At 38.6% G+C, this 13217-nt stretch overlaps 1 protein-coding gene across 3 annotated transcripts in view; it reads right to left on the bottom strand.

The window, feature by feature from the left end:
• The window catches only part of ADARB1 (adenosine deaminase RNA specific B1), a 226061-nt gene that overhangs the window by 107932 nt on the left and 104912 nt on the right, over window positions 1-13217 (bottom strand). For all 3 annotated transcript variants that reach the window (XM_053698773.1, XM_053698774.1, XM_053698772.1), the window contains 2 exons: window positions 4113-4187; window positions 71-996 (listed from right to left, as the gene is read on the bottom strand). In XM_053698773.1, the coding sequence (XP_053554748.1) occupies window positions 71-996; window positions 4113-4187 (1001 nt within the window). The remainder of the gene's footprint in view (window positions 1-70; window positions 997-4112; window positions 4188-13217) is intronic.

Raw genomic sequence — 13217 nt, 5'->3', positions numbered from 1 at the left:
CCACTATTTTCCCCTTGTCTAGGACTAGTGGAAATGTATGATTAAGAAAGATACTTTACTTTGTACTTACTTGTGGTAAATGCAATTGCAGGCCCTCACTAGGAATAGGCTGTCGGGAGGGAGTCTGATCCAAATGCATATTAAAGAGTGATGCCAATGCTGACTGAGCAGCCCTAGCCTTTGCAAGCTTCTTGTTTCTGCCAGAACCTTCAAATGTTTGATTGTCAACAATAACGGACATCACAAAATTCTTAGCATGACTTTCACCACTTTCAGAGACAAAGTCATATTTCAGTCCAGGTCGTAACTCATTCAAAATCATTACAGGATTTTTTCCACTAGCCGGGGGAATGAGAGATGGGTTAGGAAGTGGAGATTGGATGAGACTACTAGATCCAGTAAGCGACAAGCTGTAATCACTTGTGTTATTAAAAGGCTCATTACCATTAGAGCCCAGGAAAAATACATTTTCAGTCTGTCCTGGATTCTCAAATCCATTGAATAGTGTATCTGGAAAATCAGCTTGGTCAGATGTAAAATCAGTGTTGACAGATAGTGTTCTTCCCATTGCTAGGTGAGCTTCTGAAGCATTTGGAAACTGTACAAATGATCTTAAGGCCTTTTCAGCCGCATTAAGCTTGGCCTTCTTCTTGGTAGGCCCTGATCCCTCAAACATTTGTCCATTAACTTCAACAGATATAATAAAGACTGGTGCATGAACTGGCCCACTTTGAGAAAGAAGCTTGTACTGCAAACCTGGCTTTATTTCATTCAGCTGCATGAGAGCATTCTTTGGCAAAACTGGCCCTGGCATTTTCTTCCTCTTCTTAGCGCGGAACTTGGAATAACCATTATTTCCTTCTTCCAGTGGCCGTTTCTTGCCATGGCTTCCCTCTCCCCCATTGGAAATATGAGCCCCGGTAGCTTGGCCAGTGCTATCCTTGGTCGATACTCCGTCAATGTTACGGTTTTCTTTAACGTCAGTGCTGCTTGAACCTGCGATGCCCAGAAAGAGTAACTTACAACGCCTTCGTTGCAGGATCTTGTAAATGTAAAATTTAAAGATTCCTTTATCTATCTTTGTCACTGGTTCAGTGATGTGTGGTCACTGAGTAGTAGTTTAAACTTTTTTTCTAAGGTAATATTTCAATCCGTATTTATATTTGGCAACTATGTTTTTTTATGATTATAATTTAGGATACTAATATTTATTTAAACATATAAGCTGTGAGTATAATAGCCACAGTTCTGTGGCAACATAACATTTTAGTCCTGTCTGGGGAACTAATATGAGTAATAGAAAAGTCTTCTGTATAGTTGTACATAAATAATTTTACCAGTTACTGTAAAGTCAAACTTTAGAATTAATAGACTATATGCTAATCCATCCACTAGGTTGAAAGAATCCTTTATTATATTATATCAAATCAATGGTTTGCAAATTTAAGGCACTTTTATGCTTTAATATACTGACACTCTCTAGATTCACTAAGACTAGGATGACCTCTTCAGTATTTATGGACCTTCTATGGAAAAGTTTCACTAATTTAAAGGGACATGAAACACAATTTTTTTCTTTCATGATTCAGAAAGAGCAGTTTTAAACATCTTCACACTTTACTTCTATTATCTAATTTGTTTCAATCTCTTGATATCCTTTGTTGAAAATCATATCTAAATAGGCTTAGTAGCTGCTGATTGGTTGCTGCACATAGATGCCTCGTGTGATTGGCTACTTATGTGCATTGTTATTTATTTAATAAAGGATATCTAAAGCATGAAGCAAATTGGATAATAGAAGCAAATTGAAATGTTCTTTAAAAATGTATTCGGTATCTGAATCATGAAATAAATAATTAGGGTTTCATGTCTCTCTAATTCACCTCTCCCCTTCGTTAATGAACAGGCTGTATAAAACACTATAGGGATTAATTAAACTAGCGAGGCATTTCCTCTCTTAATGGATTTGAGGGAGTGTCCTTATTCAATAAACGGTTATTTCTTCTAATTATGAAAACCTTTTAAATACAATGACTAATACTCAAGTAAGGATATTCCATAAAAGATTATACTTTTTTTTAAAGCAAATTAAAAAACAAGCATTGCTATATTGGCATTTAATGATTTACCAAGCAGACTATGTACAAATAGATTTATTCTGTATGTATAAAATGTTCTGGTGGACCTTGCTTTTGAGCCTTCAAAATTTATTATATAACAGTTTGTATAAAAATTCCCAGCGACACCTTCAGATTAAGCAAACACACACCACTTTACCCAGCCAACAAAGCGGACGGAATGGTTACTAAATTTTCATTTATAACATCCTCCAGCAAAAGCTCGATAGGTTACTCCTTTTGGCGCTCAACAGACCAAAGGCAAATCCAAAACAGAAAGTTATTTATCGTTAATAAAGACAAAAACTGATGAAAAAATATATAAATATATATAAATAAGTTAGTTAAATGTAAAAAGACCTCTGTTTTCCTCATTTAGAAGAAAGAAAATACACGCAGTAGTAAATGTTTTTAATACATGCTAATAGACTGCTAGGAGAATTCCTTTAAGAAATATATAAATTTTAGGTCTTAATTTGTAGTTATAATTCTGAATAAGACATTAGTAGGATGTTCAAACTGCAATGCAGGTTCTCACATGACAGGAAAATACACTAACAAAAAACAGTATGGCCTGCATTTGCCGACTATCCACAAGACCAGAAACAAGGACTATTTCCAATGCTTACACTATACTGTTTAGTTACGGATGAGGAAGGCCTTCAAACTTTAATGAAGAATCATAAAATTACATGGGAATTAAAGAGGTCTCATGCGTGAGAGAATTTTGAATTATGGAATTTAGCTCATTGCCTCAAACATTGTAATATATTTATGTAACTATGCTTGTGTACATAATGAAAAAGTTTGAGGATGCAACCCCCCCCCCCCCCCAATAATTCAGTTCTCTCTATAGTATGTTACAATTCTCTCTACTTTATATGTATTTATTGAAAGATCTCCCTTTATTTAGTGAGCTGTCTCATAATATCTGTAAAGCATCGTAACTGATGAATATGCTTTGCAATGTGTAATTAGGCATAATGCAATGCTTTACAAAATATTAACAGCAATAATACACTGTTTATTAATGAGGGATAAACATATTTAGATTGGACATTAACCTCAATATAATAAAATCAATTAAGCATGTCAAATATGAACAATGAGCCTGGCTAAGAAACTGCTAAATGGCTTTCATTAATACAGGAAGTTAAAAGCAAATTATTAGGAAAATGAAAACATTAACATGAAAGTCACGGACACTTAGGAAAATAATATATATATTGTGGGTAAAGTCAGATATTGGGTAATTCTAGGATTACCTGGGTAAAACAGACATTAGCCAAGCGGCTGTGGGTAAAGCCCTATGTATGATCATAAATTCCCTCAGAGTGCGGAGTCACTGTATCAAACATATATAGCAAGCATTGTAATTCCCCAATCTTCACTATCTTTCCTTCCTCTGGAGACAAAAGAAATAGTGTAGATGAGGGAATTACATTGTATATCAGGCTTTACCCACAGCCGCTTGGGTAATGTCGTTTTACCCGGGTAATCCTAGGATTACCCAGACTTCTTACTTTACCCATACCATACATCTATATAAAAATATAAAACTGGGTAACAAGATCAGCCAATTGAAACACTGGAACTTTAAATCCTTAGTCAAGTTATAAGGCTAGACCAGGCCTTATCTTATTTAGAGGTATATTATTAGAGGCGTCATGACATTTTTTTATGGGCAAATAATAGTTCTATTTGTAATGAAATAGTAGCCTTGGAGTTGTTTCAATAATTTAACAGGTTGGGAACAGAGATATAAAAATAAATGCTATTTAGAAATAACTATATAGTGAATGATGTACAATTATCTGGTAATCGTCTAACAAATATAAATCAAAAATAAAAAAAATTGTCCTTCACGGGTGTTAAACGTGTTTTTAAGAGAGAAAAGTCTGCAATATGAACCCCTGGGAAACACTTTGAAGCTTCATTTAGCAGCAATAAAAAAATGAAACTATTGTAGAAATGCGATTAACATCTAAATCTTACTCAGATTTTCTTCATCAGCTACATCCATTGTAAAATACTTGTGCTGACTCCTTGTCTGACGGCGACTGATTTTCTCTGCAATAAAAGTGAAAAGAGGAATTGCATATAATTCACAGTTAAGAACGCAGAAGTAAAGTCCATCTATGGGAAATAATGGGATTTCAGAAGACAATAGAAAAATCTTACGAAATAGCCAAGACTTTTCTATCAAACTCAAATTTCTATAAAAAAATAATATATATAAATTAACGCTTTTCCATTTGTATTTAAAAGACCAAAAAAAAAAAAAAAAAAACAACAACTAAAGGATACAACACAAATATGTCTCAGAAAGTAACACTGTGCACTTTTTCACTCTCCGTTTTAATGGAGACTTTTGTTTTTCCAAAATCACTAAAAATAATGTATGGTGTATTGATGTCTAACCTCTGGAATGGCTGGACAATGTGAAAACAAGTAAGGCTAAATCTGTAAACTGAACACACAGTTTGCTTAAAGGGACAGTAAAGTCATAACTAAACATTCATTATTTAGACAGAGCATACACTTTTTAACAACTTTCCAATTTATTTATAGTATATACTTTGCTTCCTTCTCTTGTTATCCTTTGCTGAAAGGTTTATCTAGCCAAGCTCAGAAAAAGCAAAGAACCTAGGTTCTAACTACTGATTGGTGGCTGCATATATATTGCATATATATGCCTATTGTCATTGGGTCACCCATGTGTTCGGTTAGAAATTAGTGCATTGCTGCTCCTTCAACAAATGATACCAAGAGAATGAAGCAAATTTGATAATAGAAGTAAACTGGAAAGTTGTTTAAAATTTTATGTTTTACATAAATCATGAAATAATTTTTTTGGGTTACACATGTCCCTTTGAACACTAGAGCATGCACTACTGTATGACAAAGCTGTTTTTTTTAATCCTCTTTAAAAACATCTCTTTAACCTCTTCACTGCTAAATCCATTTTTTTTTGTAAATATTTTTTATTGAGTTTAAAAATATTTGTTACATATCTTGACAATCAAAATGAATTTAACACAATACAATACAAAATAGTCTGCATACATCCAAAAACAATATTCCACAGAATTGAGACATGTTAAAACTATGTCTATACATAAAAGTAGATATCAAAATATTTAACAAATGTAAACACAAATTAACTAATTAGGTGTGACCATATCCCATCACAAAGCAGTATCCTAAAAAAATAAAAAAATAAAGAAGAGGGCCTTCTTCAGTCAAACATGGGATGATGAGTGTGAGAAAGTATTAAAATATACACTTTATAGCTGAAAGGGGATAATATGTTCTAACATAGGTAAAGGATAAGTTACCATCCAAACTATAGTGTGATATAAGGAATTATCTATCCCACGGTACCTCCAGCTGCGCTTCTAATTTATTAAAACTGGGTTGTAGGTTAGCTAAGATAAATTTCTATATCTTAAGAAAAAGACGATCTCGGTAAGTGACATAAGTGAAGAAGGATAGGGATAGGAGACAGGAGACGAGGAAGGAAAAAAAAACATAATTTATGCTTACCTGATAAATTTATTTCTCTTGTGATGTATCGAGTGCACGGATTCATCCTTACTTGTGGGATATTCTCCTCCCCTACAGGAAGTGTCAGAGAGAGCACCCACAGCAGAGCAGCCTATATAGCTCCCCCCTTAGCTCCACCCCCCAGTCAATCGACCGAAGGCTAGGAAGAAGGAGAAAGGAGAAACTATAGGGTACAGTGGTGACTGAAAGTTTAAAAATAAAAATATATATGCCTGTCTTAATAAAAAGGGCGGGCCGTGGACTCGATACATCACAAGAGAAATAAATTTATCAGGTAAGCATAAATTATGTTTTCTCTTGTAAGATGTATCGAGTCCACGGATTCATCCTTACTTGTGGGATACCAATACCAAAGCTTTAGGACACGGATGAAGGGAGGGACAAGACAGGGAACTTAAACGGAAGGCACCACTGCTTGTAGAACCTTTCTCCCAAAAATAGCCTCCGAAGAAGCAAAAGTATCAAATTTGTAAAATTTGGAAAAAGTATGAAACGAAGACCAAGTCGCTGCATTACAAATCTGTTTAACAGAAGCCTCATTTTTAAAAGCCATGTGTAAGCCACAGCTCTAGTAGAATGAGCAGTAATTCTTTCAGGAGACTGTTGGCTAGCAGTCTCATAAGCCAAACGGATGATGCTTTTCAGCCAAAAGGAAAGAGGTAGCCGTAACTTTCTGACCTCTCCGCTTACCAGAATAAAGAACAAACAATGAAGATGTTTGACGGAAATCTTTAGTTGCTTGTAAGTAGAACTTTAAAGCACGAACCACATCAAGATTGTGCAACAGACTTTCCTTCTTTGAAGAAGGATTAGGACACAGTGAAGGAACAACAATCTCTTGATTGATATTCTTATAAGAAACAACCTTAGGAAGAAACCCAGGTTTGGTACGCAAAACCACCTTATCTGCATGGAAAATAAGATAAGGGGAATCACACTGTAAAGCATATAGCTCAGAAACTCTTCGAGCCGAAGAGATAGCTTGATTCTGACCAAAGCCTAACGGCTAGATTTAGAGAGTTTTGTCAGTAACGACCCGCGTAGCTAACGCTGGCTTTTTTTCCCCCGCACCTTTTAAATACCGTTGGTATTTAGAGTTCACAGAGGGGCTGCGTTAGGCTCCAAAAAGGGAGCGTATAGCATATTTACCGCCATTGCAACTCTCAATACCAACGGTGCTTACGGACGCGGCCAGCTTCAAAAACGTGCTCGTGCACGATTCCCCCATAGAAAACAATGGGGCAGTTTGAGCTGAAAAAAAACCTAACACCTGCAAAAAAGCAGCGTTCAGCTCCTAACGCAGCCCCATTGTTTCCTATGGGGAAACAGTTTCTAAGTCTGCACCTAACACTAATATGTACCCCGAGTCTAAACACCCCTAACCTTACACTTATTAACCCCTAATCTGCCGTCCCCGCTATCGCTGACCCCTGCATATATTTTTTTAACCCCTAATCTGCCGCTCCGTACACCGCCGCAACCTACGTTATCCCTATGTACCCCTAACACCGCCGACCCCTATATTATATTTATTAACCCCTAATCTGCCCCCCACAACGTCGCCGCCAGCTACCTACAATTATTAACCCCTAATGTTCCGACCGGACCTCACCGCTATTCTATTAAATTTATTAACCCCTAAAACTAAGTCTAACCTTAACCCTAACACCCCCCTACGTTAAATATAATTTAAATCTAACAAAATAAATTAACTCTTATTAAATAAATTATTCCTATTTAAAGCTAAATACTTACCTGTAAAATAAACCCTAATATAGCTACAATATAAATTATAATTATATTGTAGCTATTTTAGGGTTAATATTTATTTTACAGGCAACTTTGTAGTTATTTTAACCAGGTACAATAGCTATTTAATAGTTACCTAGTTAAAATAATTACAAAATTACCTGTAAAATAAATCCTAACCTAAGTTACAATTAAACCTAACACTACACTATCAATAAATTAAATAAAATACCTACAAATAAATACAATTAAATAAACTAACTAAATTACAAAAAATAAAAAAATATTTACAAACATTAGAAAAATATTACAACAATTTTAAGCTAATTACACCTACTCTAAGCCCCCTAATAAAATAACAAAGCCCCCCAAAATAAAAAAATGCCCTACCCTATTCTAAAATTAAAATAGAAAAGCTCTTTTACCTTACCAGCCCTTAAAAGGGCCTTTTGCGGGGCATGCCCCAAAGAATTCAGCTCTTTTGCCTTAAAAAAAAAACATACAATACCCCCCCCCCAACATTACAACCCACCACCCACATACCCCTAATCTAACCCAAACCCCCCAAAGATCTTCCTACCTTATCTTCACCACGCCTGGTATCACCGATCGGTCCAGGCTCCGATGTCTTGATCCAAGCCCAAGCAGGGGCTGAAGACGTCCATCCTCTGGCTGAAGTCTTGATCCAAGCGGCGGCTGAAGAAGTCCATCTTCGGGCAGAAGTCTTCATCCTATCCGGGCAGAAGAGGAGATCCGGACCGGTAGACATCATCATCCAAGCGGCATCTTCTATCTTCTTCCATCAGATGACGAGCGGCTCCATCTTGAAGACCTCCGGCGCGGATCCATCCTCTTCTTCCGACGTCCTAAAACAGAATGAAGGTTCCTTTAAGGGACGTCATCCAAGATGGCGTCCCTCGAATTCCGATTGGCTGATAGGATTCTATCAGCCAATCGGAATTAAGGTAGGAAAAATCTGATTGGCTGATGGAATCCGCCAATCAGATTCAAGTTCAATCAGATTGGCTGATCCAATCAGCCAATCAGATTGAGCTCGCATTCTATTGGCTGTTCCGATCAGCCAATAGAATGCGAGCTCAATCTGATTGGCTGATTGGATCGTCATCGGATGGAAGAAGATAGAAGATGCCGCTTGGATGATGATGTCTACTAGTCCGGATCTCCTCTTCTGCCCGGATAGGATGAAGACTTCTGCCCGAAGATGGACTTCTTCAGCCGCCGCTTGGATCAAGACTGTAGCCAGAGGATGGACGTCTTCAACCCCCGCTTTGGCTTGGATCAAGACATCGGAGCCTGGACTGATCGGTGATACCAGGCGTGGTGAAGATAAGGTAGGAAGATCTTCAGGGGCTTAGTGTTAGGTTTATTTAAGGGGGGTTTGGGTTAGATTAGGGGTATGTGGGTGGTGGGTTGTAATGTTGGGGGGGTATTGTATGTTTTTTTTCTAGGCAAAAGAGCTGAATTCTTTGGGGCATGCCCCGCAAAAGGCCCTTTTAAGGGCTGGTAAGGTAAAAGAGCTTTTCTATTTTAATTTTAGAATAGGGTAGGGCATTTTTTTATTTTGGGGGGCTTTGTTATTTTATTAGGGGGCTTAGAGTAGGTGTAATTAGCTTAAAATTGTTGTAATATTTTTCTAATGTTTGTAAATATTTTTTTATTTTTTGTAACTTAGTTCTTTTTTTATTTTTTGTACTTTAGTTAGTTTATTTAATTGTATTTATTTGTAGGTATTTTATTTAATTAATTTATTGATAGTGTAGTGTTAGGTTTAATTGTAACTTAGGTTAGGATTTATTTTACAGGTAATTTTGTAATTATTTTAACTAGGTAGCTATTAAATAGTTAATAACTATTTAATAGCTATTGTACCTGGTTAAAATAAATACAAAGTTGCCTGTAAAATAAATATAAATCCTAAAATAGCTACAATATAGTTATAATTTATATTGTAGCTATATTAGGGTTTATTTTACAGGTAAGTATTTTGCTTTAAATAGGAATAATTTATTTAATAAGAGTTAATTTATTTTGTTAGATTTAAATTATATTTAACTTAGGGGGGTGTTAGGGTTAGGCTTAGCTTTAGGGGTTAATAAATTTAATAGAGTAGCGGTGAGGTCCGGTCAGCAGATTAGGGGTTAATACTTGAATTTAGGTGTCGGTGATGTTAGGGAGGGCAGATTAGGGCTTAATTATATTTATTATAGGGTTATTGAGGCGGGAGTGAGGAGGATTAGGGGTTAATAACTTTATTATAGTAGCGGTGAGGTCCGGTCGGCAGATTAGGGGTTAATAAGTGTAGTTAGGTGGCGGCGATGTTGGGGGGGCAGATTAGGGGTTAATAAATATAATATAGCGGTCGGCGGTGTTAGGGGCACATAGGGATAATGTACCCAGATTAGGGGTTAAAAAAAATGTAATAGAGTGGCGGCGGTGTGGGGGGGCCTCGGTTTAGGGGTACATAGGTAGTTTATGGGTGTTAGTGTACTTTAGAGCACAGTAGTTAAGAGCTTTATGAACCGGCGTTGGCCCAGAAAGCTCTTAACTCCTGGCTTTTTTCTGCGGCTGGAGTTTTGTTGTTAGATTTCTAACGCTCACTTCAGCCATGACTCTAAATACCAGCGTTAGAAAGATCCCATTGAAAAGATAGGATACGCAATTGACGTAAGGGGATCTGCGGTATGGAAAAGTTGCGGCTGCAAAGTGAGCGTTAGACCCTTTCATGACTGACTCTAAATACCAGCGGGCGGTAAAAACCAGCGTTTGGAGCCCCTAACGCTGATTTTGACGGCCAACGCCAAACTCTAAATCTAGGCGTAAATGCTCGAACGTATGGGACATCCGCCAGACGTTTGTGTAGAAGAATAGACAAAGCAGATATTTGCCCTTTTAGGGAACTAGCTGATAATCCCTTCTCCAAACCTTCTTGGAGAAAAGACAATATTCTAGGAATCCTAATCTTACTCCACGAGTAACCTTTGGATTCACACCAATAAAGATATCTGCGCCAAATCTTATGATAGATCTTCCTGGTGACAGGCTTTCTAGCCTGAATCAGGGTATCAATGACCGACTCAGAGAAACCACGCTTTGATAGAATCAGGCGTTCAATCTCCAAGCAGTCAGACGCAGAGAAATTAGATTTGGATGCATGAACAGACCTTGGATTAGAAGGTCCTGCCTCATTGGCAGAGTCCATGGTAGAACCGAGGACATGTCCACTAGGTCTGCATACCAAGTCCTGCGTGGCCACGCAGGTGCTATCAGAATCACCAAAGCTCTCTCCTGCTTTATTCTGGCAACCAGACGTAGAAGGAGAGGAAATACATAGGCCAGATTGAAGGACCAAGGCACTGCTAGAGCATCTATCAGTACCGCCTTGGGATCCCGGGACCTGGACCCGTAACGAGAAAGTTTGGCATTCTGACGGGACGCCATCAGATCCAATTCTGGTGTGCCCCATAGCTGAATCAGCTGGGCAAATACCTCCGGATGGAGTTCCCACTCCCCCAGATGAAAAGTCTAACGACTTAGGAAATCCACCTCCCAGTTCTCTACTCCTGGGATGTGGATTGCTGAGAGATGGCAAGAGTGATCCTCTGCCCATCGGATTATTTTGGTTACCTCCATCATCGCTAGAGAACTCCTTGTTCCTCCTTGATGATTGATATAAGTCGTGATGTTGTCCGACTGAAACCTGATTAATTTGGCCGCAGCAAGCTGAGGCCACGCCTGAAGCGCATTGAATATCGCTCTCAGTTCTAGAATATTTATCGGGAGAAGAGATTCCTCCCGAGACCATAAGACCTGTGCTTTCAGGGAGTTCCAGACTGCATCCCAGCCTAGCAGGCTGGTATCTGTCGTTACAATGAGCCACTCTGGCCTGCGGAAACACATTCCCTGAGACAGGTGGTCCTGAGACATCCACCAGAGAAGAGAATCTCTGGTCTCCTCGTCCAGATGCAGTTGAGGAGACAAATCTGCATAATCCCCATTCCACTGTTTGAGCATGCATAGATGTAGTGGTCTGAGGTGTAGGCGGGCAAAATGAACTATGTCCATTGCCGCTACCATGAGTCCGATTACCTCCATATACTGAGCCACTGATGGCCGAGGAATGGAATGAATAGCTCGGCAAGTGGTTAAGAGATTTGATTTTCTGACCGCCATCAGAAATATTTTCATTTCTACCGAGTCTATCAGAGTCCCTAGGAAGGAAACTCTTATAAGAGGGAAGAGAGAACTCTTTTATGTTCACCGTCCACCCGTGAGATCTCAGAAAAGCCAACACAATGTCCGTGTGAGACTTGGATAGCTGGAAAGTTGACGCCTGAAAATAGATGTCGTCTAGATAAGGTGCCACTGCTATGCCCCGTGGTCGTAGAACCGCCAGAAGGGACCCTAGCACCCTTGTGAAAATTCTGTGAATAGGGATGTGTAGATATGCATCCTTTAAGTCCACGGTGGTCATATATTAACCCTCCTGGATCAGAGGTAGAATAGACCGAATAGTCTCCATCTTGAATGATGGAACTTTGAGGAACTTGTTTAGAATGTTGAGATCCAAGATTGATCTGAAAGTTCCCTCTTTTTTGGAAACCACAAACAGGTTTGAGTAAAAACCTAGTCCCTGTTCCTCTTTTGGGACTGGGCGGATCACCCCCATGGTATGTAGGTCTTCTACACAGCGTAAGAACGCCTCTCTCTTGGTCTGTTTACAGACAATCGAGAAATGTGAAAAGTCCCCCTTGGAAGAGAGCCTTTGAATTCCAGAAAATATCCCTGGGACACAATTTCTAAAACCCAGGGATCGTGAACATCTCTTGCCCAAGCCTGAGCGAAGAGAGATAGTCTGCCCCCTACTAGATCCGGTCCTGGATCGGGGGCTACCCCTTCATGCTGTCTTAGAGGTAGCTGCAGGCTTCTTGGCCTGTTTACCCTTGTTCCAAGCCTAGTTAGGTCTCCAGACTGACTTGGATTGGGCAAAATTCCCCTCTTGCTTTTCAGCAGAGGAAACTGAAGCGGGACCACTCTTGAAATTCCAAAAGGAACGAAAATTATTTTGTTTGATCCTCATCTTATTTGATCTATCCTGAGGGAGGGCATGACCTTTCCCTCCAGTGATGTCTGAAATAATCTCTTTCAGTTCAGGCCCAAATAGGGTCTTTCCTTTGAAAGGGATGTTCAAAAGTTTAGTTTTAGATGACACATCAGCAGACCAGGATTTAAGCCATAATGCCCTGCGTGCTAAAATGGCAAAACCTGAATTCTTTGCCACTAATTTAGCCAGTTGAAAAGCGGCATCTGTAATAAAAGAATTAGCCAATTTAAGGGCCTTAATTCTGTCCAAAATTTCTTCTAATGGAGTCTCCATCTGAAGAGCCTCTTCTAGAGCCTCAAACCAGAAAGCAGCTGCAGTAGTTGCAGGAACAATGCACGCAATAGGTTGAAGAAGAAAACCTTGATGAACAAAAATTTTCTTCAGGAGACCCTCTAATTTTTTATCCACAGGATCTTTGAAAGCACAACTGACTTCAATAGGTATAGTTGTACGCTTAGACAGAGTTAGAAATAGCTCCCTCCACCTTAGGAACTGTCTGCCACGAGTCCCGCATGGTGTCAGATATGGGAAACATTTTCTTAAAAACAGGAGGGGGAATTAACGGAATACCTGGTCTATCCCACTCCTTAGCAATAATAGTCACAATCCTCTTAGGGACTGCAAACATCAGTGTAAACAGGGACCTCTAAGTATTTATTCAT

This window comes from Bombina bombina, chromosome 1 (genome assembly GCF_027579735.1).
Source record: "Bombina bombina isolate aBomBom1 chromosome 1, aBomBom1.pri, whole genome shotgun sequence".
Taxonomy (NCBI): Eukaryota; Metazoa; Chordata; class Amphibia; order Anura; family Bombinatoridae; genus Bombina; species Bombina bombina.
The sequence above is the reverse complement of the archived record's forward strand: the minus strand, read 5'-3'. Positions and strand labels throughout refer to the sequence as shown.